Source organism: Populus alba, chromosome 1, assembly GCF_005239225.2.
Source record: "Populus alba chromosome 1, ASM523922v2, whole genome shotgun sequence".
Taxonomy (NCBI): Eukaryota; Viridiplantae; Streptophyta; class Magnoliopsida; order Malpighiales; family Salicaceae; genus Populus; species Populus alba.
Genome location: NC_133284.1, coordinates 27,974,724 through 27,997,765, shown reverse-complemented (window position 1 = coordinate 27,997,765; position 23,042 = coordinate 27,974,724). Strand labels below are relative to the sequence as shown.

The 23,042-nt window shown below is 32.8% G+C and overlaps 2 protein-coding genes across 2 annotated transcripts; both read left to right on the top strand.

Moving 5' to 3' along the window:
* Window positions 1-4,500: 4,500 nt before the first annotated feature.
* LOC118045659 (probable serine/threonine-protein kinase PBL5) lies at window positions 4,501-8,104 on the top strand. Its single transcript, XM_035054349.2, has 5 exons — window positions 4,501-4,772; window positions 5,249-5,505; window positions 5,673-5,862; window positions 5,969-6,360; window positions 7,549-8,104. The coding sequence occupies exons 1-5, from the start codon at window positions 4,664-4,666 to the stop codon at window positions 7,819-7,821; spliced, it is 1,221 nt and encodes a 406-aa protein (XP_034910240.1). The 5' UTR covers window positions 4,501-4,663; the 3' UTR covers window positions 7,822-8,104.
* Window positions 8,105-13,865: 5,761 nt separating this feature from the next.
* On the top strand, window positions 13,866-16,053 carry LOC118045657 (BTB/POZ domain-containing protein At5g60050). Its single transcript, XM_035054348.2, has 2 exons — window positions 13,866-14,627; window positions 14,830-16,053. The coding sequence occupies exons 1-2, from the start codon at window positions 14,070-14,072 to the stop codon at window positions 15,781-15,783; spliced, it is 1,512 nt and encodes a 503-aa protein (XP_034910239.1). The 5' UTR covers window positions 13,866-14,069; the 3' UTR covers window positions 15,784-16,053.
* The last annotated feature ends 6,989 nt before the right edge of the window (window positions 16,054-23,042 follow it).

Sequence of the window (23,042 nt, the reverse complement as noted above, 5' to 3'; positions counted from 1 at the left end):
AAGTATAATTTATTTGAGTTTGTTAAATTTTACTTACGGTGTATTTAAACATTAATGTTTTGTTGGAATATTAATTGTTGAAAAAAGTCATGTTTCACAGGATAAGAATCAATAAAGCCTCAATAATAAATTATTAATAATTGATAAGAATAAAATTTAAGATTTAATCTTTTAAGTACTTCAACAAAATAAATACTCTAAACAAGTCAAGCTAAGATTGTTTTTAGTGAATTTTTTTGCAACTTCATATATCTGAATAGCATGTAATGATTTTATAATTAGCATGTATTTATATATTTACATTTTATAAACTAAAGAAATTAACTCACTTCTCTAATTAATTTTTTTATATGTGAAATTAAAAAAAAAATAATATTCAAAACAATTTAAAATAAAACTTTACCTGTATCAACCTAGCAAATCAAGGAGTCAAAGGCTTGGAAGGGAGCTTGCGTATAAAATGGATGGATGGTTTTTTTTTTCTTTTTATTTGGGTATTTTTATTTTTATTTTTGAAGAGTGATACTAGTCTCGTTTATAATTTATGTCCGTTTCTTTTAATATGTATATTTTTTAGAAATTAAATTTGTATTTTTATCCTTATAAAAATATAACAAATATCAATATTTTATTAGTGGATGGATAGGGTTTGCTCAACTGGAAAAGAGGTTCAATTAAAAAAAATAGAAAAAAGAAAAAAAGAGGGCCGGTTGTAGCAATCCGACTAACTTCTCCCATTTATCTGCGACGTGGACACGTTTTATTGACAGTGTGTTGCTATAATTCCTCTCACAACTATAGAGTGGCCAAGAAAGACACTGTTAGTGCAAAGGCCTTCCGTCAGTTTACCGAAACTTATGAACCGCTTCTGCAAGTTTTTCCTTTCCATGCGCACCGAAAAAGTGGAATACTAGAACGCCTTTCGAGGGCAAAATGGTAAGACTGCTATTTTAATAGAAATAGTAGCAGCAATCAGGTGCCTCGAAGCCCCCATATGAAATCGGTGGTGGATGGTGACGATATTTGGTTGTTATCTAGATTAGTAGATTATTGTACTGCGATAAGTTGCGGTTGGAATCAATTTTTTTAAAATAAAAAATATCTAGTTATTGTTAATTTTTTTTAATAAAAATAAATTAAATTACATAGATATTGATTTGATGTGACTTAGTTATCTTGACAGATCTAAAAACAATTTTGATGACTAGAAATAACATACTTTAAGTTAAAATAAATATTAAAAATGAGATTTTTTTAATAAATATTAAGATGATAATATATTGTATTGATTCGAGTTAGCTTGCCAATTTACATACTAAGTTATGAGATCATGATAAACCCATGAAAACCAAATCAAAATTAATTATGAAACTCAATTTCTAATAAATCTAATGTTGAATGATGAAGTTAGAAAAAAACTAATTGAAAAAATAACTCGATTCAACTCAGGTTTGCCTGCAAAAGTTGCATCCCATATCATAAAATCATGATAACTCAATAAAAAACAAATTGAAACGATGAAATTAAATTAGAAAAAAAATAAATGCAGAGAAAAAAAAAAGCACTATTCCATTGAATAATTACAAACTTAATCTTCAATAAATCCAATGTTAAATGATGAAATTAAAATAAAATATAAATTAAAAAATATATATATTATTACAATGAATAATATTATGCGAGGAGGAGTGCAATAAAAACTCTCTCTCTTATAGTTTATATTAAATACTTGATTTGGGCTTCTCTGCGTATTAGATATATATTTTTTCAATAAAATGTTCTATGCACAACCATTTCAACATGTTTTTGTACCTAAATAAATTCCAAATAAAAATAAAAAAAATCATATGCATATATATAATTAAATAAATCAAGAACCATGTGTGTTAATAAATGTAAAAAAAAAACATAAACGATAACTCAAAAATAAAAATAGAAAAATCAAGAGACAAATATTGATTAAGATATTTAATCTCGTAAAATAAAATATATTATCTAATTATGTTTACTAAGTTTGTCTATTAAAATATTTTTTTATTCAATCACAATAATAATATAAATAAACACACACATTGAATTGATTGAATAAAAGAAGAAGAATAAAAAAATATTATGTAAAACTGCATTTATTAGAAATATTATCTGAAAATAAAAAGTTTTCATTTAAAAATTAAAGTGCATCGACAAAAATATATATATATATATATATATGAATAAAAAAAATCCTCTTAAAATTTGAATAGATAAAAAATAATAATTGTCAATTAAAAGAGACTCTATAAATAAAATAAAAAAGAGAGTGTGTATTAATTTAAATCTAAATAATAAAAAAATTTGAAGAAAAAAACATTAAAAATAAGCATTAATTTAAAAAACAATAAAAAAAATGTTAGGCGTTGTTGGGCCTAGAAAGCCAAGCTAGCCCAGCTCGCTTGACCCATTTGTTATGGCCCAAGTACGGGTTTGTACTTTTAGGCCCGTATGACTGAATTCTTATTATTATATTTTTTTTACATTTGAGGTGGATGATATGTTATCTGCTCCAATTGTTTTTGAAAAAAAAAAATCAAATGGTGTGTAGCTTGTTGAGACAAACAACGTATTCTTTGGTTTTGTCCAAATTTTAGGTATTCTGATGCCCAAAAAATTAGGATTTAATTTTTTTGACTCAAAAACTCGTTTTTCAACCCATGTTTGACTCAAAACACCTAAAAAATACCTTAAGAACCATGATAAACCTATCTATGGCCTAAAAAAAAAATAAAATAAAATCTCAAAAATCAAAATCAACCCGAGTTTATAAATGTTTTTTCATGAATTTTTAGGGTAAAAAATACCTAATATGAACTCTTATAATCAAATAAAAATAGTTAACACAAATATCAACTGTTTTGGTTATTTAAATTGGTGTCAACAATATATATATATTTTTTAATGTTGGAATCCAGCAAACTCTCTCTCTTCTTTTCTAATCAGGGTTAAAAAAAATAATAAAATTGAACTTTCATGTAAAAAATGAATTGGAAAAGTATTAATGTACCAAAATTATATAATTTATATTTTTTTTTAAAATACGAGAACTAAAATGTATATTTCTTGAAATTTCCAGCACGTCATCTATGTTTAATATCTTTTTTATTCTGATTTTTGTTCATGTAGTTCCACCATTAACTAGAAAGTTAAAAGTAATGATTTTTAATTAGAATTAAATTTTAAAGAACAAAATAAATTATTAAAAAAATACACAACAGATCCATCGTATTTTATGCGTGTGAACAGTACTGGTTCCACATTTAAAATCCCAAGCCCTTAAGATTTTTACTTTAATTTAATGTTCAATGCGGTGGTATCACCACCGTTCAAATTACTGTTACGAAAATGGGAAAGCGCGTAAGATGGATCTTCGGGTCCCGCTTCGAAGAGGAAACAAATCTCGAACGGTTGCCACCAAATTAAGTTTTCAATATAAAAAAATGGCCTTTGACTTTGCTCTCTCGCCTCGAGAAAAGACCAGCCAGACCGCTGTCGGTGTGATACGTACGTCACGGGCAGGTAATACAAGAAAATAAAAATAAAAACAGTGAAACTGCTTTGCTTATTTCCTTCTAGAAGGAAAAATAATAATAATAAAAAAACGAAGATCTGTTCTGTTGCAACTTGGAACACCAAATCACTGTAATAACTATCCGGTAAGAAGACAGCACCAATAACACCTGGTTTTACTAAACAGCCCCTGGTATTGCTGGTACGTGTTCTTTTACAAGGTAACTACGAGTCTAAGTGACGTAACTGGGAAGTGGTTAATCATCTCATGTACTTTGTCTCCGGTTACGAGGGTAGTCCTCGCAATTTAGTAATGCGGTCCTTTTACCCTCCTCTTAATTTATATGGTCCCTTTATTCAAGAAAAATTCTTAATATAGTGCCTTTGCCAAATTTATACTTTGTTTCCAACGCATGCCAAAGTATTTAAGATAAATATGACTTGTCAGTCATGAGATAACAAGGCAAGGTAATTTAATATAGCAAGGAGAAGTTAAATTGCAGCTAATTTGAGAGATCTTGCGAGATTTGTGAGTTTAGGGTTTTTGGAGATGAAAATAAGAATCCCGAATTCTTAGGTATAATGTTCCAAATAGTTTTTAAGCAATATATTTTTCTTCATTTTTCCAATCTAATTTCTATTTTCAAAATGTGCATCTTTTTTAATGATTTTATAAGTTTTTTTTTTTAATCAACAAACTTTTTATGCGTATCTGCTTTAGCTTACACGTTAGGTCACGCATAAAAAATTAATGGTGAATCCGACAGAAAATTGATGAAGGGACCGCATTACAAAGAGTGCTTCTTGGATGAGGAGATTACATAAATCAAAAGCAGAATAGAAGATTATATTAAGAGAATCTTACTCGTAGAGGGACCAATATGCAATTAATCGAAGCTTGAAAAATGTCCTGATATAATAAATAAATTAAATAGAAACTTCTCTCCTAGAAGCCAATCCAAGCCAAGCCAAGCCAAGCAAGCTCTTCTTTTATTTGTAAACCCTATTAATTCTTAGTTTTTCTTTGTGTCTGTTGTTCCATCTGTTCAAACAAAACCGAGAGAAAGTAAGAGAAGAACGGAGGATAGGAAAAGGAGGAGGAGGAGGAATTGTATACTATATGGGTTTTCTTTGCTTTTCCGGAAAATCGAGTAAGCGATCAGAGAACAGCAGCATCGATGAAAATAACAGTAACATTAAACGCAAAGATCAAACACAACTAACTTCAGGTAGCTAAAGTTTGCATGACCAAAGTTTTTATCGTTTTTAATTTTGAAATGTAACCCCCCCTTTGTTTTCCTGTTTTGCTACTATCGTTTTAATTCTTGTTTTCAGTCAATTGATATGTTATAGGGTTTCTTTTCTCTTGAAAATCAATCACAATGGACTGGAACGCAAAGGGTTTCTTATGTTTTTAAATTTTTGATCATTTTTTTTTCTTTCGCTTTAATTTGAAAAAAAAGAAGAATTTTCGATTTTGTTTATTTATTTGCTAAAATGGGTTGGTAAAATGTCTAATCGTTTAATTTGAAACGTTTCTCTAAATGAAGAGAGGTAGTTCTTCGTTGTTGTTGGGGTTTATGTTTTGCATACATAGCACAAAACCCTTCTTTGGTGTACACTATTTTTTTTTCCTTGTCGTTTGTGTTTGCTTTCAGCTTTCATGGCCGTCCCTTTTGATTGTTTGTTATTCTTTTCTTTTTAGGGTCGATGAAAGTGAAGCCATATGTGAACGATTCAAGGGAAGAAGGGGCGTCCAAGGATGATCAACTGTCGTTGGATGTAAAGAGTTTAAATTTGAAGGATGAGATTTCTAAGGATATAAGAAACAATGGAAATCCGGCTCAAACATTTACTTTTGAGGAACTCGTGGCCGCAACTGACAATTTTAGGTCTGATTGTTTTTTGGGTGAAGGAGGTTTTGGCAAAGTTTACAAAGGGTACCTGGAAAAAATCAGCCAGGTAGGTACAAAATAAGTCATTTACTGCATACAGAAATGTTGTCTGCCAATAGATTTATGTTTCATTACAGGGTACCTTCCTTGCAAAGCGTCTCCTTTATAGTTTGCTTATGTTCACTGTTCAGTAGTTGGTTAGACTTAAATTGTGTTTTGTTGTTTTTGTTATAGGTTGTCGCTATCAAGCAACTTGATCAAAATGGACTTCAAGGGATAAGGGAGTTTGTAGTTGAAGTACTGACACTAAGTCTAGCAGACAATCCAAATCTTGTCAAGTTGATTGGATTTTGTGCTGAGGGAGATCAGAGGTTATTGGTTTATGAGTACATGCCATTAGGATCTCTGGAAAATCATTTGCATGGTATTTAAGTCTCCTGGCATCTCATTCTCATTGTTTACATTTGTGTTTTACCAATTACTGTTCTCTTAAATGTTAACACTTTTGTTTTTCTCATTTCTGTGTTCAGATATTCCGCCCAATAGGCAACCGCTTGATTGGAATGCAAGAATGAAAATAGCTGCTGGTGCAGCAAAGGGTTTAGAGTATTTGCACAATGAAATGACACCCCCTGTTATATATCGTGATCTAAAATGCTCCAATATTTTGCTTGGCGAGGGCTATCATCCTAAGCTATCTGATTTTGGGCTGGCAAAAGTGGGACCCAGCGGTGACCATACTCATGTTTCTACAAGGGTTATGGGCACATATGGGTACTGTGCACCAGATTATGCAATGACAGGTCAGCTGACGTTTAAATCAGATGTTTATAGCTTTGGGGTTGTTCTTTTGGAGCTCATCACAGGCAGGAAAGCAATTGATCAAACAAAAGACCGCAGTGAGCAAAATCTGGTTGCATGGGTAAGACAATATCTGATGGATGTCTTTGTTTTTGCATTGCTGCTAAGGTCTTTGCTTTTTTAATTCAGTTTAACTGTGCTTTCAAGGAAACATGTTCTTGTTGGTCCACTCTTAAAGTATTAGTTCTTTAAACTGAAATGGCACCTTTACTGGTTATGATAAAATTAAGAAGAACCTAATGTTTTGATGTCATTTGGAAGTTGTCTGAACAAACTGGCTCTGCATGTTTAATTGGTTCTGATGACACCATTGTTGTGAAATATAGATGATCATTTTATGGTTCTCTCTCTCTAGATTGCTTCCGGTGCTTATAGAATCAAGATCTGTAGAACAATTAACTAGTCTTGAAATCATTTGTTTACAATTCAAGTTGACTATAACTGGAATATCTTGATAACTTGCAGTGCAGAAAAAGCATTTTGAATGTAAGATCTTCAATTTCATAATGTAACGATAAATAATTGGCGCATGGCTTGCTTCAACAATGCTTAACCATGAGAAAATGTTTAGAAGGGCATGGCTATGCACTCCATATTCAATTTTTAATTAAACTAAGCACGCTGCAAATGCAATATGTATCAGCAAGTAGAAACTTTTCCTAAAGCATGAATACCTTTCTATATGTTAGATAAAAGATATCAATTAAATGCACTGCATAATAAACTCAGCTTCCCTTTGTAGTCCTTTCCTCCCTAATTTTGTTGTAACTTGCACAAAACTGTTTGTTTTCACTTCTCTTGCTGCTCCTATAAAATTCATATCTTGAACCTTCCTGCTGTCGGTAACAATAGTCCTTTAGATGGCTTTACTGTAGCCTTGCCTCCAGTTAGCAAGACTTCATGTGTAGATTGCAGTATTATGAATGATGAAACTTCTTGATAGTTTTCAGGAAGTGTCTAGTCCCACATCAATATCTTCAAGTTGTTTTTAAGTTTTCAAATAGGGTACAAGCAGAAACTTTACACCCTTGGCTTTCATTAAGCGTTGGCTTGATCTTATGCCTGAGCAAATTCTTAATCTTATTTCCTGATAATTAATTTTTTTAGCAAATGGAAGAACTCTTGTACCAATGTGATCATTGTAGATTTGCATGATTGTATTTTGCAAATTGAAGTAGAAAATGGAATTTTGTTAACCCAAGAGTAGTACCAGTGACAGGCTTATGAAATCTGTTGGATTTTCTTGCAGGCGCGACCCATGTTCAAAGACCGGAGGAACTTCTCATGCATGGTTGACCCTTTCCTTCAAGGTCAATATCCAATAAAAGGATTATACCAAGCTCTCGCCATTGCTGCAATGTGTGTGCAGGAGCAGCCCAATATGCGCCCTGCTGTATCTGATGTGGTTTTGGCTCTGAACTATCTAGCTTCTCACAAATATGATCCCCGAATCCATCCTTTACAAGACCCTCGGAGGAAACCATCTCATCCCGGATTGGATAAGGACAATGGTAGAACATAAATTGCTCATAAATGACCAATCTGGAGAACCAAAAATTAGGAATGAAGCGGCCAACACATTTTTGCAGTGTTAATATTCCTAGTGCCTGGTATCGGTTTTTGTTACATGGGAGATAGCAGGCAATAGTTACATTTTCATCCTCTTACAGAAATTATCATCCTTGTACATGAGAGCTGGGTTTTTGTATGTAAGATGCCTCTCATTAGGAATTATTTTCGCATTCTGTATAGACTAGCCTTAATAACCACAGTAATAAGTGCGCTCATCTAATTTCAGGCTCAAAGTGTTCTTTTTGGCACACCTCTATATATTTGTTTTCCTGTGTAATTGGACCTAGCACCTAGAAATGGAAAGTTGAATTGGGAAAGCTTTACCAGGAACACTGATCATCTTCTTCTTCCTCTGGCCATAAGTTGCACTGGCATGGTATATTCCATGTCTAAGGCAACAATACGAAGACATTTTCAAAGTTGCAAAGGCATCTCTTATCAGATTCTCCTAAGGAAGCCTTCACAATAAGGCTGGGTGCTGGTGGGAGTTTTAACCAGAAGGTAACGGCCAAAAATTTCAGCTGTATGACTGTTGGAGAGCACCCAAGAACTTGGAGGAAGATGATGAGCACCCATGAACTTGGAGGAAGATGATGCTTTGCTGAGACGCGAACACTCCATTCCATGCAATGAAATGGAAATTTAGATTTATCAGAATCCAATCCAAGTGCAATTGGTGGCGTGCATGCGCACCATCTAATCTCACAAAATAAAATTAAAAATTAAGACCCATAAGATTAGTCTGGAGTGCATGCGCACCATTCAATCTCACAAAATAAAATTAAAAATTAAGACCTGGATTAGTTTGGAAAAGAAAATTAAGAATTTTTATGGTAATCAAGAGTAACTAATAATTAACTAAATGGTTAAATTATTATTTTTTTGTGGGTTAAGAATATGTTTTTCATACGTGTCTTTTTCTTCAAAGTAAATCAAGAATAATTAATAAGACGGTGGAAACTATCACACAAAATTTTCTTTTAGTTGCAGAAGGTTCCAAAATATGATTAAAGGTTAAAGGATTCTTTTCTATGAGCACTTTGATAAGATAAAATGATACAATAATTTTTTTTTAGGGAAATAGATATTATTCTGTTTCTATTTTTTATTAAGTTATTTATCTAATTTTTCTTAGTTTATTTTTTTTATTCAATATTATTAAGATTTTCTAATTTTCCTGTATAAAAAGTTATAATAGTCTTTTAACAAGTAGAAATACATAAATAAAACTATGTATTTTAAGAGTCTCTCTATACTTAATATGTTTTTACTTTGTGAGGATTTTTCCGTGTAACAAACATCTTCATCCTTCGCTTTTACCTGCTTCAATTAGTATTAAAACCTAATAAATTTTTAGTAGTTATTTTGCTTTGTTGTGTATTACAGAACAACCATAGCTTAAAAAAGTTTCTCAACAAGATGTGTTTATATAGGAGAGGATGAAAAAGTTTCCTTTTTTAAAAAAAGATGTTCAGTTATGTTATTTTTGTCTATGTCAGTTTTATCATTCAAAATGATAAAATCTTGGCGTTGAAACTCATAATAAGATAACCCACATAAAAGTATTATACTAGGGATTCATAATAGGATAGCCAGCACAGAGATGGTAGAGACCATAATGAAGTGACTCACATACAAATTGTTTTTGATGAAAGATAATTTTTAACTAAAAACTAAATTTGATGATGAATTTCTTCTAACATGTGAATACCGATGCAAGAGTTTTTTTAGGAAAATAAATATTTTATTTTTTATTATGATACTTTTCTAGTGTTTTTTTTTTCTATTTGAAGGGAATATTTTTAACTACCTTATTTTGTCTTATTCAAGGGTTTTCTAGGTTTTTATATATATATATATATATATATATATATATATATATATATAATTGTAATAAATTTTTGATAAGTGTAGATATTATTGAATGAAATTAAGTTTTTTTTTTTAAAATCTTTCCAGTATAATATTTTTTATCCTTGAAGGTTTTAACATATAACAAATTTTTTATCCTTTGCTTTTGCTTTCATCTCGAAGAAGAGAAAACACGTTTCAACTAGATGGCTGTAGAGAAATCTAAACGTTGATAACATAGTTTTGAAACCCAATTTAGAACTCAATCGATTCGGAACTGAAATAAGATCGGGATTGAAAAAAAAATAAATGAAAAATCCAATATGACCCAGCAAGACCCGTTTGCAAATCCGTTAACTTTTTTTTTTTTTTTTTACTGAAACGACATTATTTTGATTTTTTTAAAAAAAATTGACCCAGCGACCCGGTTAAGACCAGGAACCCGGGCCTTGTACCGGGCCGGGTCTTAAAACTATGGTTGACAATCATGATCTTGTATGAAATTATTCACCAAATGAAGCAAACAAATGGCTTCTGAAAACCAGAGTCTGAGTTCTTTGGTGCAGCAGCTCAATCTATTTTAAACATTGTTATGAGCTCTATCTCTGTTCTATACTACCCCTTCTATTAATCTTATTCCCATATGCCTTCAGCATTCATTGAAATGGCATCCGCTTCTTTTGCACATGCAAGCAGAGAAGGATCAGTATCATGGAAACACTCGGTAGCTTTTGACCGTATGTATTAACCAAAACGACTGCAGTTTATGTTTCCTTTTCCTCCCGTCGTCTCCTTCGAAATTTGTAGAGGTACGAATCTTTTGCTACAGTTGCAGGTTTACTTAGAGGACCTTCCTTTCTCATAGTGTTGCTGCCGAAAGGAGAACAGAATATAATTATCGATTAGGTGAGTTGAATCAACTCTTTTTGGAGTCAGGACTCGGACTGTGTGCATAACAGCAGTGTAATTAGCGCCCATGGAATAACATTAATGCTTTATTAAAGAAAACCATACTCTTTCAAAAGCAACTTTATAATTACCTTGAGCCATCGAAGGTGATCGGGCCTCTACAATACTACAACAGAGTAAATTCTTTCTGGGGATGCCATTTTTCACCGGCAATGAGGTGTTCGTGATTTAGTGTCCATTTGGCATTGAAACCGTGGCTAAGATTGACAGTCAATCACAAATATTAATCTTTGATTAAGTTAAAAACTAAGTTTTGTTTTGGTGGGACTTACTTATTACGGCGTGGTTTAACAAAAACAAATTTTTTATGCTTTTGTTTCGCTATTCACTTGAATTAATTCATTTTTTTATTGTTTATGTAAATAATAGAGGAGGGGAGAGTAATTCACTCTCAACTGTTTACATGAATAGTGGAAAACATCTTTACTGTTCATGATTTAGATGGGTTCCGATTCTAATCTAAATGTATTGGACTGGATCCCACCAGTAAAATAAAAAAAATCTAACAAAATTTTTCAGGCATTATGTTTTATTCGAAAAATTAGTATTTAACATTATTCAATAACACTACATAATTATATTAAAAAAAATATTATATAATAAAGTAGTATTTGTAGAATTTGATTGTAATCCCAATTATATTCCTGTTAATATTTTACTTGATATTGTTGCACAGTCAGAAAGTCATGGAAACGTTTTTAATCAAATATATTAAATTATTTTTGTTTAATTTCAATTTCAACCATAATTTTAATTATACATGTATTTTTTCAAACCAATACTAACTAAAAATATTTTTTATAAAATATTTTTTTTTAAATTACAGTAACAAAAGCTACACAATTCCAAAAATAACTGCGAGCGTGTACCCCGATCACTTGCTTCCTAGCTCGATCATATTTAGAACTGCTCATGTAGAAAACAAAGGGCTTCTGACAAGGGTGCTTAGTCACAGGCCTTGTGCAGAATGCATCTGCAGTATAATCAACTTTTCGATACCAGTTAAGAAAGGTTCTTGTCTCTCTAGGAGAGATTACTCTCCTCCAGATTTGAATAACATGGCCCCATGAAACTGAGATGGACCATTGCCCAACCTGTAATTTAGCCATGGCCTGGATCATGGACCGGGCCTAGTCTAATAATTCTGGTATTGAATTGAATAGGCATGTTCATAAAAATAATTGAAATTTAAAATTTTGATCAAGATTTGATTGAATTGTTTCGGATAACCCCAAAAAGTTATTTTTTTAATCGAAAAGTGGAGCTTTATTACTTGAACCTTTTATTATGTCAAGAGTCTATAATTTTGCTGGTCGAATTTCCTCCATGATCGATCCATTGAGCTGCTAGCCAATTTGCATTGCATGGCTTATGCGGTAGCAAGTTTATGAATGCATGAAGGTGTGGTGTGATCATAAAGAAATTGAAATTTATATAGTAGGTTTTCAGTTCAAGTCAGGGTATGTATTTTTTATATAAATGTAGAACAGTTAGGATTTTACTCACTCACCTGAACTTATAAGATACACTTTTTAAAAAATATAGTTTTTTCAAATAAAAAAATAAAAAAAGGTTCATGAATGCGCTTCACTGATAACTGGAGAAGAGAAAAAAGCTATGCTACAATCTAGTTATTCAAAAAAGGATGCTTGTTAAAGATTCAACTCTACATCCACGCTAGAACACGAAAGCAATATATATATTTGGATCGATTCTTTTTAATAAAAACCGAGCTCACCTCAAAAAGCAAGTAAAATGCGGTCAAAAAGTTGCATGTGCATTTATTTCGATGCTTTTGCAGGGTAAAAGTGTTTTTGAATTTTATTTTATTTTAAATTAATTTTTTAATATTTTTAAATTATTTTGATATATTAATATTAAAAATAAATTTTTTTAAAAAATAATAAAATATTATTTTAATATTTTTCAAAACAAAAAATAATTTAAAAAATAACAGTGTCTTATTTCAAAACTAAATTTGAGGTGGAAATAGCTATAAAGAAAGAAAATAACAAACACTTTTTAAGTATTATGAAGTGACAGATGTACAAGAAAGCACAAACCAAACCTTGGAAACAAATCATTAGTGAAAGCAGTGAGAATTTCCAAATCGCCATGGATTTACTTCGACGTGCATATAACAAAGAACCATAGCCAGATAGTGTTTCAGCTTTCAAGCATGTAAAAATATGATTTAAAGATGAAATCTTTCGTAGGTTTTCAACACTCTTGAAGGAAAGGGTGACCGTGATCTTATGAGTCCGCTCCTGGGTCTCCTTAAAACCTTTCTTTCGCTGCTTCATTTGCTCTTCAAGCTGCTTTCTATTATCTTTTCCTTAAAACCTTTCTTTTCTGCTTCATTTTCTTTCTAGCTATCTGGAACTTGGAACAAAGTGATTCCATTCTCTCTCATAAACTAACGAGTGTTGAATTTATCACGCATAAAGCAAGAATGAGTTTAGCTAAGATCTAGTGATCATTCACTAAATACAGAAAAACACAAACTGAGGTGTTAAAAAAGAACTTACATTTGCAGCAGCTGGTTATCTAGGTACAATCACTTGAACACGATGATTCACTTTCTCTCATAAACTAGCAGATTGTTGGAACTAGATAAAAAATCAACAGATACATAATTAGAGTCCTAAAAAATTGATATCTTATTCAAGGCTAAGAAACCAAAATAATAATAATAATAATAATACCAAAGTATAAAAAAGTTTGAAACTGACAGGTATTCAGGTTCTTGAGATACCCCAAAGGAGAGGGTTCTCCACAAAATGTATGGTTAGAGTGATCTACCGTCTGAAGCTTCTCCAGCTTGCCAGCTGCAGCTGTATAGGAGGATCTGAAATGGCATTAACCTTGTCAAAGTAACTTTCATGGTCAAAGTAATTCTCATGGTATGCCAAGCACATAATTGTTGCGATCAGTAATTTGAGGAAGTAATTATTTCAAATTCAGCAACATATTTACTGAATCCCTAGTGATAATTCGTAAGAGATAACAGAAAACCCCTTTGAGTCTTAAATCTCATTATTAGGGCTGGTTTTTATGCATTTAGATTCACTGTCTTTTTGAAAAATGCAGATACAGGGATTTTAATATATTTTGATCCAATGATGTATATGAAATGGATCATATCCGATCCAAGGGATCAAAAATACAGAATTATTTTATAATCATATACCTCACAGCAGAGAAAATAAATTAAGTGATAATTACAGAAACATAACAGCCCCACACCTCCCCTTCTTTCTTGGATTCTCCGTTTCTTTCTTTCTCCTCAACTTTCCCACATTTTAACCAAATCCAGGCAGTAAAATTGTTGCTCCCCGTATCCATTCATTCGCCGGAAAACCCAAGTAGATCGAATAGATGGCTTCAGAAAGACAAGTGTCAAGAATGATAAAGCAAGGATTTTTATCCTCAGACCCAACTCTTTCTTTTAACTTGCCATCATCAACAACTCCACCTCAGATGAAGATGGTCTCAAATAATGGTAGGAGTAATAGGAGCCTTAACAATCTCTCTCCACCATATACTACTACTCCAGCATATCCAGATCACCAAAACCAAACTTTGTTCCAGATGATGTCAGAGGAACAGAACCAACAAAGTAAAATCTCAAAAATAATGAAAGAATTTGAGGACTTGAATTGCTATGGAAGGGGCGATGTGAGGCTGACAGTAATTGGGAAAGATGGGCATACACGGATTTCAATGGATGTGCATAAAAGGGTTCTGTTGGAAAAGAGTGGCTTCTTTAGGGATACTTTGAGAGGGAGAGAACAAGGGGTTGTTATGCAATCTGTGGAGATCAGTGACTGTGATGATGTTGAGGTTTATTTGGAGACTTTAGTTTTGATGTATTCTCATGATCTGAAGAGGAGATTGATGGATGAGGACGTCTCCAGGGTCTTGGCTTTCCTCAAGGTATACTTAAATTCTCTGTCTTTTCTTGTTTTCTTTCTGTCCTCAAGATCTCGTCTTTCCTGGGTTTTGATTTTCGATGCATCTTGTCCTTTTTTTTTTTTTTTTTTTAATTTTCAAGGGAGAGATTTGTATGTGGAATAATGATGTTACTTTTTTTGCTTGCTGAACTTTAAGCATTGGTAATACTAGTGTTCTGTTCTAGGTATCTGCAGATATCATGTTTGAAACAGGGATTGAGTCATGCTTGGAATGCTTGGAAGCTATTCCATGGTCTGAGGATGAAGAGGAAAAGGTTGTAACTCAACTCAGTCAACTTCAGCTCTGTGACTTGGCATCTGAAGTTCTCCAGAGAGTGTCATCCGAACCATCTACATCTACTAGGGCTGATGACATCTTCTTGAGACTGTTGAGTGGTGTTATGCAGGCCAAAGACGACAAAGCCCGCCGAGAAATGAGAACTCTGATTTCTCGCTTTTTTAGAGAAAATTCATCTGATCACAGCAATAGGCTTGATGTTTCTAAAGATTCCCTTTATTCTCTCTGCCACAGATGTCTTAGCTCTCTTATTCTATGCTTATCTGAAGTTACTGGCATAGATGACTGCCGGGTTGATAGAGGGGTTTTAATGGCCCAAGTAGCTCGAGAAGCTGAGAATATGCGCTGGATTGTTGACATTCTAATTGATAGAAAACTTGGCGATGAATTTGTGAAATTATGGGCAGATCAGAAGGAGCTTGCACTTCTCCATTCTAGAATTCCAACCATGTACCGACATGAAATCAGCAAGATCACTGCACAACTATGCATTGCAATTGGGAGAGGACATCTCTTGGTGCCAAAAGATTGCAGGTTCTCTTTGCTGTCTACCTGGTTGGAAGCTCTTTACGAAGACTTTGCGTGGATGACAAGGTCTTGTAGATCTGTGGATAAGAAACTGGTGGAGGATGGACTTAGCCAGACAATTCTTACCCTTCCATTGCTTCAACAACAGACCATTTTGCTTACTTGGTTTGACCGTTTTCTTAGCAAGGGGGATGACTGCCCCGATATCCAGAAAGCATTTGAGGTCTGGTGGAGACGAGCTTTCATCAGACAATATGCGGCTGAACAGGATAATTCCCACCTGCAAATAACTGTCTGTGATCATCCAGACTGAAAGACACGTCAACAAGATCGAACGAAGTCGAAGCCACAATATGTGCCAATGACGCGAAGAAGTCTTTTTTGCTGGTTTATATCAGTAATTTCATTTTTTGATCCTCAAATCTGCTTGGACACGAATATATTCTTTGGAGCTGTCTCTAAGGATTCAAAGGCTGTGTAATATGAAACAATGCACGAGCATTGAGAAGTGAAAGCTGTGGCATTTGACTTGCTGATACTAGCCTTTTCTTTGTATCTATAAAGAGGTCATACTTAATTTGTTTTTGTTTGAAATTAAATTTATCAACGACCAAATTAGCGCCAAATTTTTACCCTCCACTATTTGGAATTTCTCTTTTATCCATGTACTTAAGAGCGTTGAAGCTAATGTCTCAATAAAACCCAGTTAACATGGTGTTCAACATTACGTATGGTGTTCGCTCGTAGAACGAGCATAGTTTCTGGAATAGTTTAATTAATAATAATAATAATAATAATTCTATAACCTCGAACAAATTTAGGACTTATATAGCACATAAACTTGCATAGCAATTCTTAATAGCATGATCACAATAAAATCATGTCCTTCGTGAAGATCGAGAGGTACTCACTTTCACCTTGGCTTTACAATTTTTTCTATAGAATTGAAGGCCTCTCTAGATTTGTCTAGCATGTGAAAAAACATTTTTTGAATATCTAAGATAATGGAGTTTTAAAATAAGATTTCAGAGGCAAATTTCTTTTGATGTATTTATTTTAGATTGCTTGTGTTAGAACAATATTAAAAAGGTTTGGGTTGTAAACTTTGTTGTAGGATGAAATATTCTAGATTTTTTAAAAAACTAAATGAAAAAAAAAAAAAACAAAGAATAATGTTCTTTTAGCTTGTTTGGGAATGTGGTTGCTATTGTTTTTTAAAATATTTTTTACTCGGAAATATTAGCAACTTACAGTCTCTTGTTAGCAATAATCGTGTGAGTCCATTCCACAAATCATGAAGTGACAATGAAGAATTATGGAGTAATAAAGATGATTATACTCATAGATATATCAAAGAAAATATGGTTGGTGATAAGAATTCCTAGGAGTTACAAATTCCTATGTAAATGGTAGTTCAACAGATAAAGGAAACTCCAGCAAGATGACAGTTACACTTGATAATCCTCTCAGTATTTAGCTGTTGAAATTATAGAGATAGAATAGCAATCTTTTCTTTTTTTTATTTCGTCTAACAACTAAGAATGTATAAGTTTATATATAGCTTCTCTGTCAATGTAGTAAAGTATTGTGTGTGTGATAATAAAAACAGACTTTTTTCTATAGCAATTCTATTTTTCCTTTTGGTATCAGAGCAGGAACAATTTTGCCTCTTATTCTAAACACCATGACTTCTTTATCTTTAAATGTCAGAAATTTTGTCACACTTAAACTCATACAATCCAATTACCCACTATGAAGAGAACAAGTTTTAGGTTTAGTAGAGAGTCAAGACTTGGTTGATCATCTCACAAGAGAAACGCCAATCCTAACAAAATATACCACTTTAGATTCAAACACCACAGAAGCAGGAAATACTACACTATAGCTGACAAGAGAATTCATTGCTTGGCAAAAGTCTAATCGTCTTCTCAGGGGCTAGATCATTGGAACCCTCTCTGAAGAAGCACTTGGACTTGTCATCGGCTTAGACACAACACTTACAGTCTGGGAAGAACTAAAAGATGCTCATGCACAAGACTCTCAAAAGCGCGAGTTTACATTACGACAACAACTGACCTATCTTCGTAAGGATGACAACATGACCATTGTAGATCACATATATATTTTTAAAGGTTTATGTGACAATCTTGTTGGTATTGGAAAACACCTACCAGATAAAGAAAAGGTTTTTTGCTTTCTCACAAGTCTAGGACCGTAGTATGAAACCTTTACAACAACAATATTGAAACCACCAAGACCAACATACATAGAACTGATTTCACAGTTGCAAAGTCTGGATCAACATTGTAGTTGGTTTTCAAACTAATTAGATGCACCTTTTTCTCAACTCACCCCACATTTAGCTTTCTATGAACAATAACATAAATAGTTTCAAAGCAATATGCCAAGGAATCGCAACAACACATTTACTTCTGCTGGTCGTGGATTCTAAGCATAACAATTTCGGAACCAACAACATAGCTATTAAGACAATTCAACATCAGCTACACAACAATGACAACCACCACCGCTGGAAGAACGACGCATGACAGCAACAGAACAAGATCTATATCATAATGAGACATGTCAATATTATGAGAAACTAGGCTACATTGCCAAAATTTGCTGGTGGATACACAAAAAAACAACTCAGAATGATGTGATTCCACAAGTTCTTGCTGCACTCACTTTAGATAATTCCATTACTGAAATAGAATGGACTTCTGACACAGGAGCTTCAAATCACATGAAAGCAATGCAAGGTATGTTGACTAATATCCATAAATACTCTGGATCTGATTCTGTCATAATTAGAGATGGTTCTTATATACCTATCACAACTATTGGTGATTCGTGCATTAAACAAAAAGATAAGACATTGCCTCTTTATGATGTTCTTTTAGTTCCAGATATAAAAAAAAACTTGCTTTCGATAAGTCAACTAACCTCTCAATTTCCTGTCAATTGTGAATTTTCTAATGTTGATTTTTGTGTAAAGGAACGTAAGACAAGACATCGGCTAATAACAAGGAAAAAGAAGGGTGACTTGTATGTTTTATCCAATGTACCAGAAGCACACTTCTCTTATCAATTCAAATCTGGCATTGCAGTTATTTGGCACCAATACTTAGGACATCCTCAAGCTTCAGTTGTTCCATTATTAAAGAATAAAGGGTTAATTGACGTTATAGGTCCTTCACAGACAGAACATTTATGTGATAGTTGTCAATTAGAAAAACTTAGTAAACTTTATTTTGCTCATTTTGAACATTCTATCTCCAGCATTTTTTATAAGATTCACTGCGATTTGTGGGGACCTGCACCAGTTTTATATATTGGCAAGTTTAAGTTTTATGCATGTTTAGTTGACGATTTCTAAATATATACTTGGATTATACATTTGAAGCACAAATCATATTTTTTTTACTACCTATCTAGCATTTGAACAGCATGCTAAAAGACAGTTCAATAAAAAAATAAAAATCTTTCACTTCGATGGAGGAGGAGAGTTTGTTAACTCTAGATTGTCATCACACTTTATGGCCATATGTATTCTTCATCAGATCTCATGCCCTTATACCCTAGAGCAAACATGTATGGTTGAGAGAAGACACATAATTATACGCAAATTAAGTATGATAATGTTGTTTCATAGCAGTGCACCTCTTTCATTATGGGTGGAAGCCTTCACCACAGCAGTGTTTCTTATTAATCGAATACCATCATCATCCCTACATTTTGACACTCCATATTTCATGCTACATGAAACACAACCTGATTACACGTCACTTCAGGATTTCTGGATGCCATTTTCTAAGGCCATGTTTGTTTCTTGGAAAGTAGTTTTCAAGAAACCATTTTCCAAACTTTCCTGTGTTTGTTTATCATTAGAAAAGTTGGTCAACGGAAAACACTTTCCAGTCAACGGAAAACACTTTCTAGTCAATGGAAAACACCTTCCAGTCAATTTCAGTTAAAGAAAAATTTAACTTGGTTTTTAGAAAAGTGTTTTCCCTTTAGCTGTGTTTGTTTTCTGGAAAGTGGTTTCCAGGAAATCACTTTCCAAACTTTCTTGTGTTTGTTTGCCAGTAGAAAAGTTGGTCAATGGAAAACACTTTCCAATAAAAGAAAAATTTGGCTTGGTTTTCAGGAAAGTGTTTTCCTGAAAAATTTGGGGAGAAAACACTTTCCGGAAATTGTGAAAAATTTAGAAATGTCATTATTTGCTGATTATATCAAATTTGATTCTCAAACTTTTGATTGCTATATACATTTTGTTTTGAATATTTATTTTTTTAATTTCATCTCTTAAAATTTTATTTTTATATTAACTTTGGTCCTTATTTTTATAATTGCTATTTGCTTTTTCCTTATCATATCTTTATTGAAATTTTTTATCTATCAAATTTGATCCTCATTCTTTTGATTGTTACTTATTTTATTTGAAATAATTTATGAAATGTTGATTATTATTATTTTAATTTCTTCATCTTTCATTTTTTTTAATTTTTTAGATTTGATCTCTATTATATTGATTATTATTTATTTTATTTGAGATAATTTATGAAATTATTTTTTTTTCAATTTCATTCTTATCCAACTTTTTAATTTGTAAGATTTGTTCCTCATTATTTTAATAAACTTGAGAACAATAAAATATTAATAAGTTATTTTCCAACTCATTTTCCATGACATAATCAAACACTGAAAAGTGTTTTCAACTCATTTTCCATTACACTACCAAACATCGAAAAATACTTTCTCGGAATTCACTTTCCAAAAGAAAACTACTTTCCAGCAAACAAACGGAGCCTAACACTTTTCTAGAAACAGATGCAGAAACAGAAGCTCTTCCACAACAGTCTGCGTCAATAAATCTTATTTCTTTTTCCACCTGTTGATCCATATTTTTGGCAGTCCGCATCAAATTCAACACATGAAACAACTGCATTCGAAAATGATGGAACTGATTTTAATACTTAGCTTTCAACAGCTTTCCCCATGCAGACCTCAATACCAGTATTAAACAATAAAATACAACCTGCACTCTTCCCTCTAATTAATGATACACAAACTGCATAGCCTCATTCGCCCTATCCTCCTCATGAAGCAACAACACGTCATTCTATGCTAACCAGGTCCCAACATGGAGTAGTGAAGCCAAATCCTAAATATGCCTTGACAATAACATCATCTCCAATGATACCTCGTGAACCAAACAACATTAAAGCAGCCCTGTTGCATCCTGGTTGGAAAGCTGGAATGGATGATGAATTTACAACACTTCATCACAGTGATACATGACGATTAGTTCCCCACACTCCAGATATGCATGCGATTGGGTCTAAATGGGTTTTTAAGACCAAACTAAAACCAGATGGAACATTGGATCGCCTAAAAGCACGATTAGTTGCCAAAGGCTATCATTAGATTGATGGTATTGACTATATATAGACATTTTCTCCTATAATAAAACCAGGTACAATTCGAATAATTTTAACTTTGCTCTTGTGAAACACTGGCCCATTCATCAACTTGACGTCAAGAATGTGTTTTTACATGGCAACATCATGAAAGATATATATATGACATAACCACTAGGTATGGCTGATTAACAGTATCTTATGGATGTGTGTAAGCTTCAATGTGCCTTATAGGGGCTCAAACAGGCACCACGTGCCTAGTTTGATATACTCAATGGTTTTCTTATATCTTATGGTTTCTTCCGTAGTTTGGTCGATCCTTCTCTTTTTATCTTTCACTCAGCACACAGAATATTGGCCTTACTTTTTTTATGTTGATGATATGCTTCTTACAGGGTCATCAACCGAACTGGTCAACTTCTTTATTCATTTACTAAGTTGTGAATTCTCAATGAAAAACTTAGGACCGGTGCATCATTTCTTGGGCATTGAAATTTCTACCACAACAGATAGACTATATTTGTCTCACTTACACTATGCACTTACCATCCTTGACTGCTCTAGTATGCTTCATTACAAACCCATAAGCACATCTTTGGAAGCCAAATTCAAAATAGATGCAGATACATCCTTCATTGCTGATCCCAGTTAGTTTCGTAGGATTGTTGGTGCCTCTAACACCTCACCCTCATGCGACCTGATCTATCCTACAGTGTCAACTATGTTTCACAATTCATGCACAATCCTACAGTTGCCCACTTGAAACTAGTTCAGCGCATCCTTCGATACCTCAAAGGAACAATAGCTACTGGTCTACGTCTCTCATCCAATACAACACTTGACTTGCATGCCTTCTCTGATGCGGATTGGGCAAGCTACCCTACAACACGGAGATCTACCACTGGTTACTGCACTTTTCTTGGCACCAATATCATTTCATGGTGTGCAAAAAAACACACACAATCTTATGATCCAGTACTGAAGCTGAATATCGAGCTATGGCTAATACTACTGCTAAACTTACATGGCTCACATACATCCTCACAGATCTTCACATATCTTTATCACATCCACTAATTCTCTACTGCGATAATATCAGTGCTCTATACATGACCATTAATCCTATCTTTCATGCTCGGAGTAAACACATTGAGTTGGATTGCCATTTTGTACGCGAACGAGTTGCACTTGGATTACTTGTCACTAAACATATTTCCTTGGCTAACCAAGTTGCTGATATATTCACTAAACCAGTGCCCAAGGCTGCCCTCTCTTACTTTCGCAACAAAATGTGCCTTCAACCTCGGCTCGGTTTACGGGGGTATTAGCCACTTACCGTCTCTTGTTAGCAATAATCGTGTGAGTCTATCCCACAAATCATGGAGTGACAATGAAGAATTATGGAGTAATAAGGATGATTATACTCACAGATATATCAAAGAAAATATGGTTGGTGATAAGAAATTCCTAGGAGTTAAAATTCCTATGTAAATGGTAGTTCAACAGATAAAGAAAACTCCAGCAAGATGATAGTTACAGATGACAGTTACACTTGATAATCCTCTCAGTATTTAGCTGCTGAAATTATGGAGATAGAATATCAATCTTTTCTTTTCTTATTTCAAGCAACAACCAAGAATGTATAAGTTTATATATAGCTTCTTTGTCAGTGTAGTAAAGTATTGTATGTGTGATAATAAAAACAAACTTTCTTCTATAACAATTCTATTTTTCTTCTGGAAATACATCAAAATAATATTTTTTTATTTTTTAAAAATAATTTTTGACATGAACTCATTGAAATATAGTGGTTTAATTGTGTATCATTTACACACTTTTATCGCATCTCAATTAAATATATATTTTTTAAAAATCTGAATGCAATAAAATGACACTAATCAATTCTATTTCTTTAATCTCTACGTTTTACTTGTGATTTCATTCTCTTTTTTTTCATATTTATTTTAAATTTCAATCAATTAAATATTGCAAATCATTGATTGGAAATGATAAATATGTTTGCCATCTCATATTGAGGTTCGGGACAAAGTGTTTAGTATTATAATACATTATGTTTTTTAAAATGTTTTTTATTTAAAATATATCAAAATAATTTTTTAAATTTTTTAATATTAGCACATAAAAAAAT

Excerpts from the sequence above, each read along its gene's own strand:
- LOC118045659 (XM_035054349.2), top strand. The coding sequence starts at position 4,664 with ATGGGTTTTCTTTGCTTTTCCGGAAAATCGAGTAAGCGATCAGAGAAC. Across the intron at positions 5,506-5,672 it reads ACCTGGAAAAAATCAGCCAG|GTTGTCGCTATCAAGCAACT; the intron begins GTAGGTACAAAA and ends TTTTTGTTATAG. Across the intron at positions 6,361-7,548 it reads AGCAAAATCTGGTTGCATGG|GCGCGACCCATGTTCAAAGA; the intron begins GTAAGACAATAT and ends ATTTTCTTGCAG.
- LOC118045657 (XM_035054348.2), top strand. The coding sequence starts at position 14,070 with ATGGCTTCAGAAAGACAAGTGTCAAGAATGATAAAGCAAGGATTTTTA. Across the intron at positions 14,628-14,829 it reads GGGTCTTGGCTTTCCTCAAG|GTATCTGCAGATATCATGTT; the intron begins GTATACTTAAAT and ends GTTCTGTTCTAG.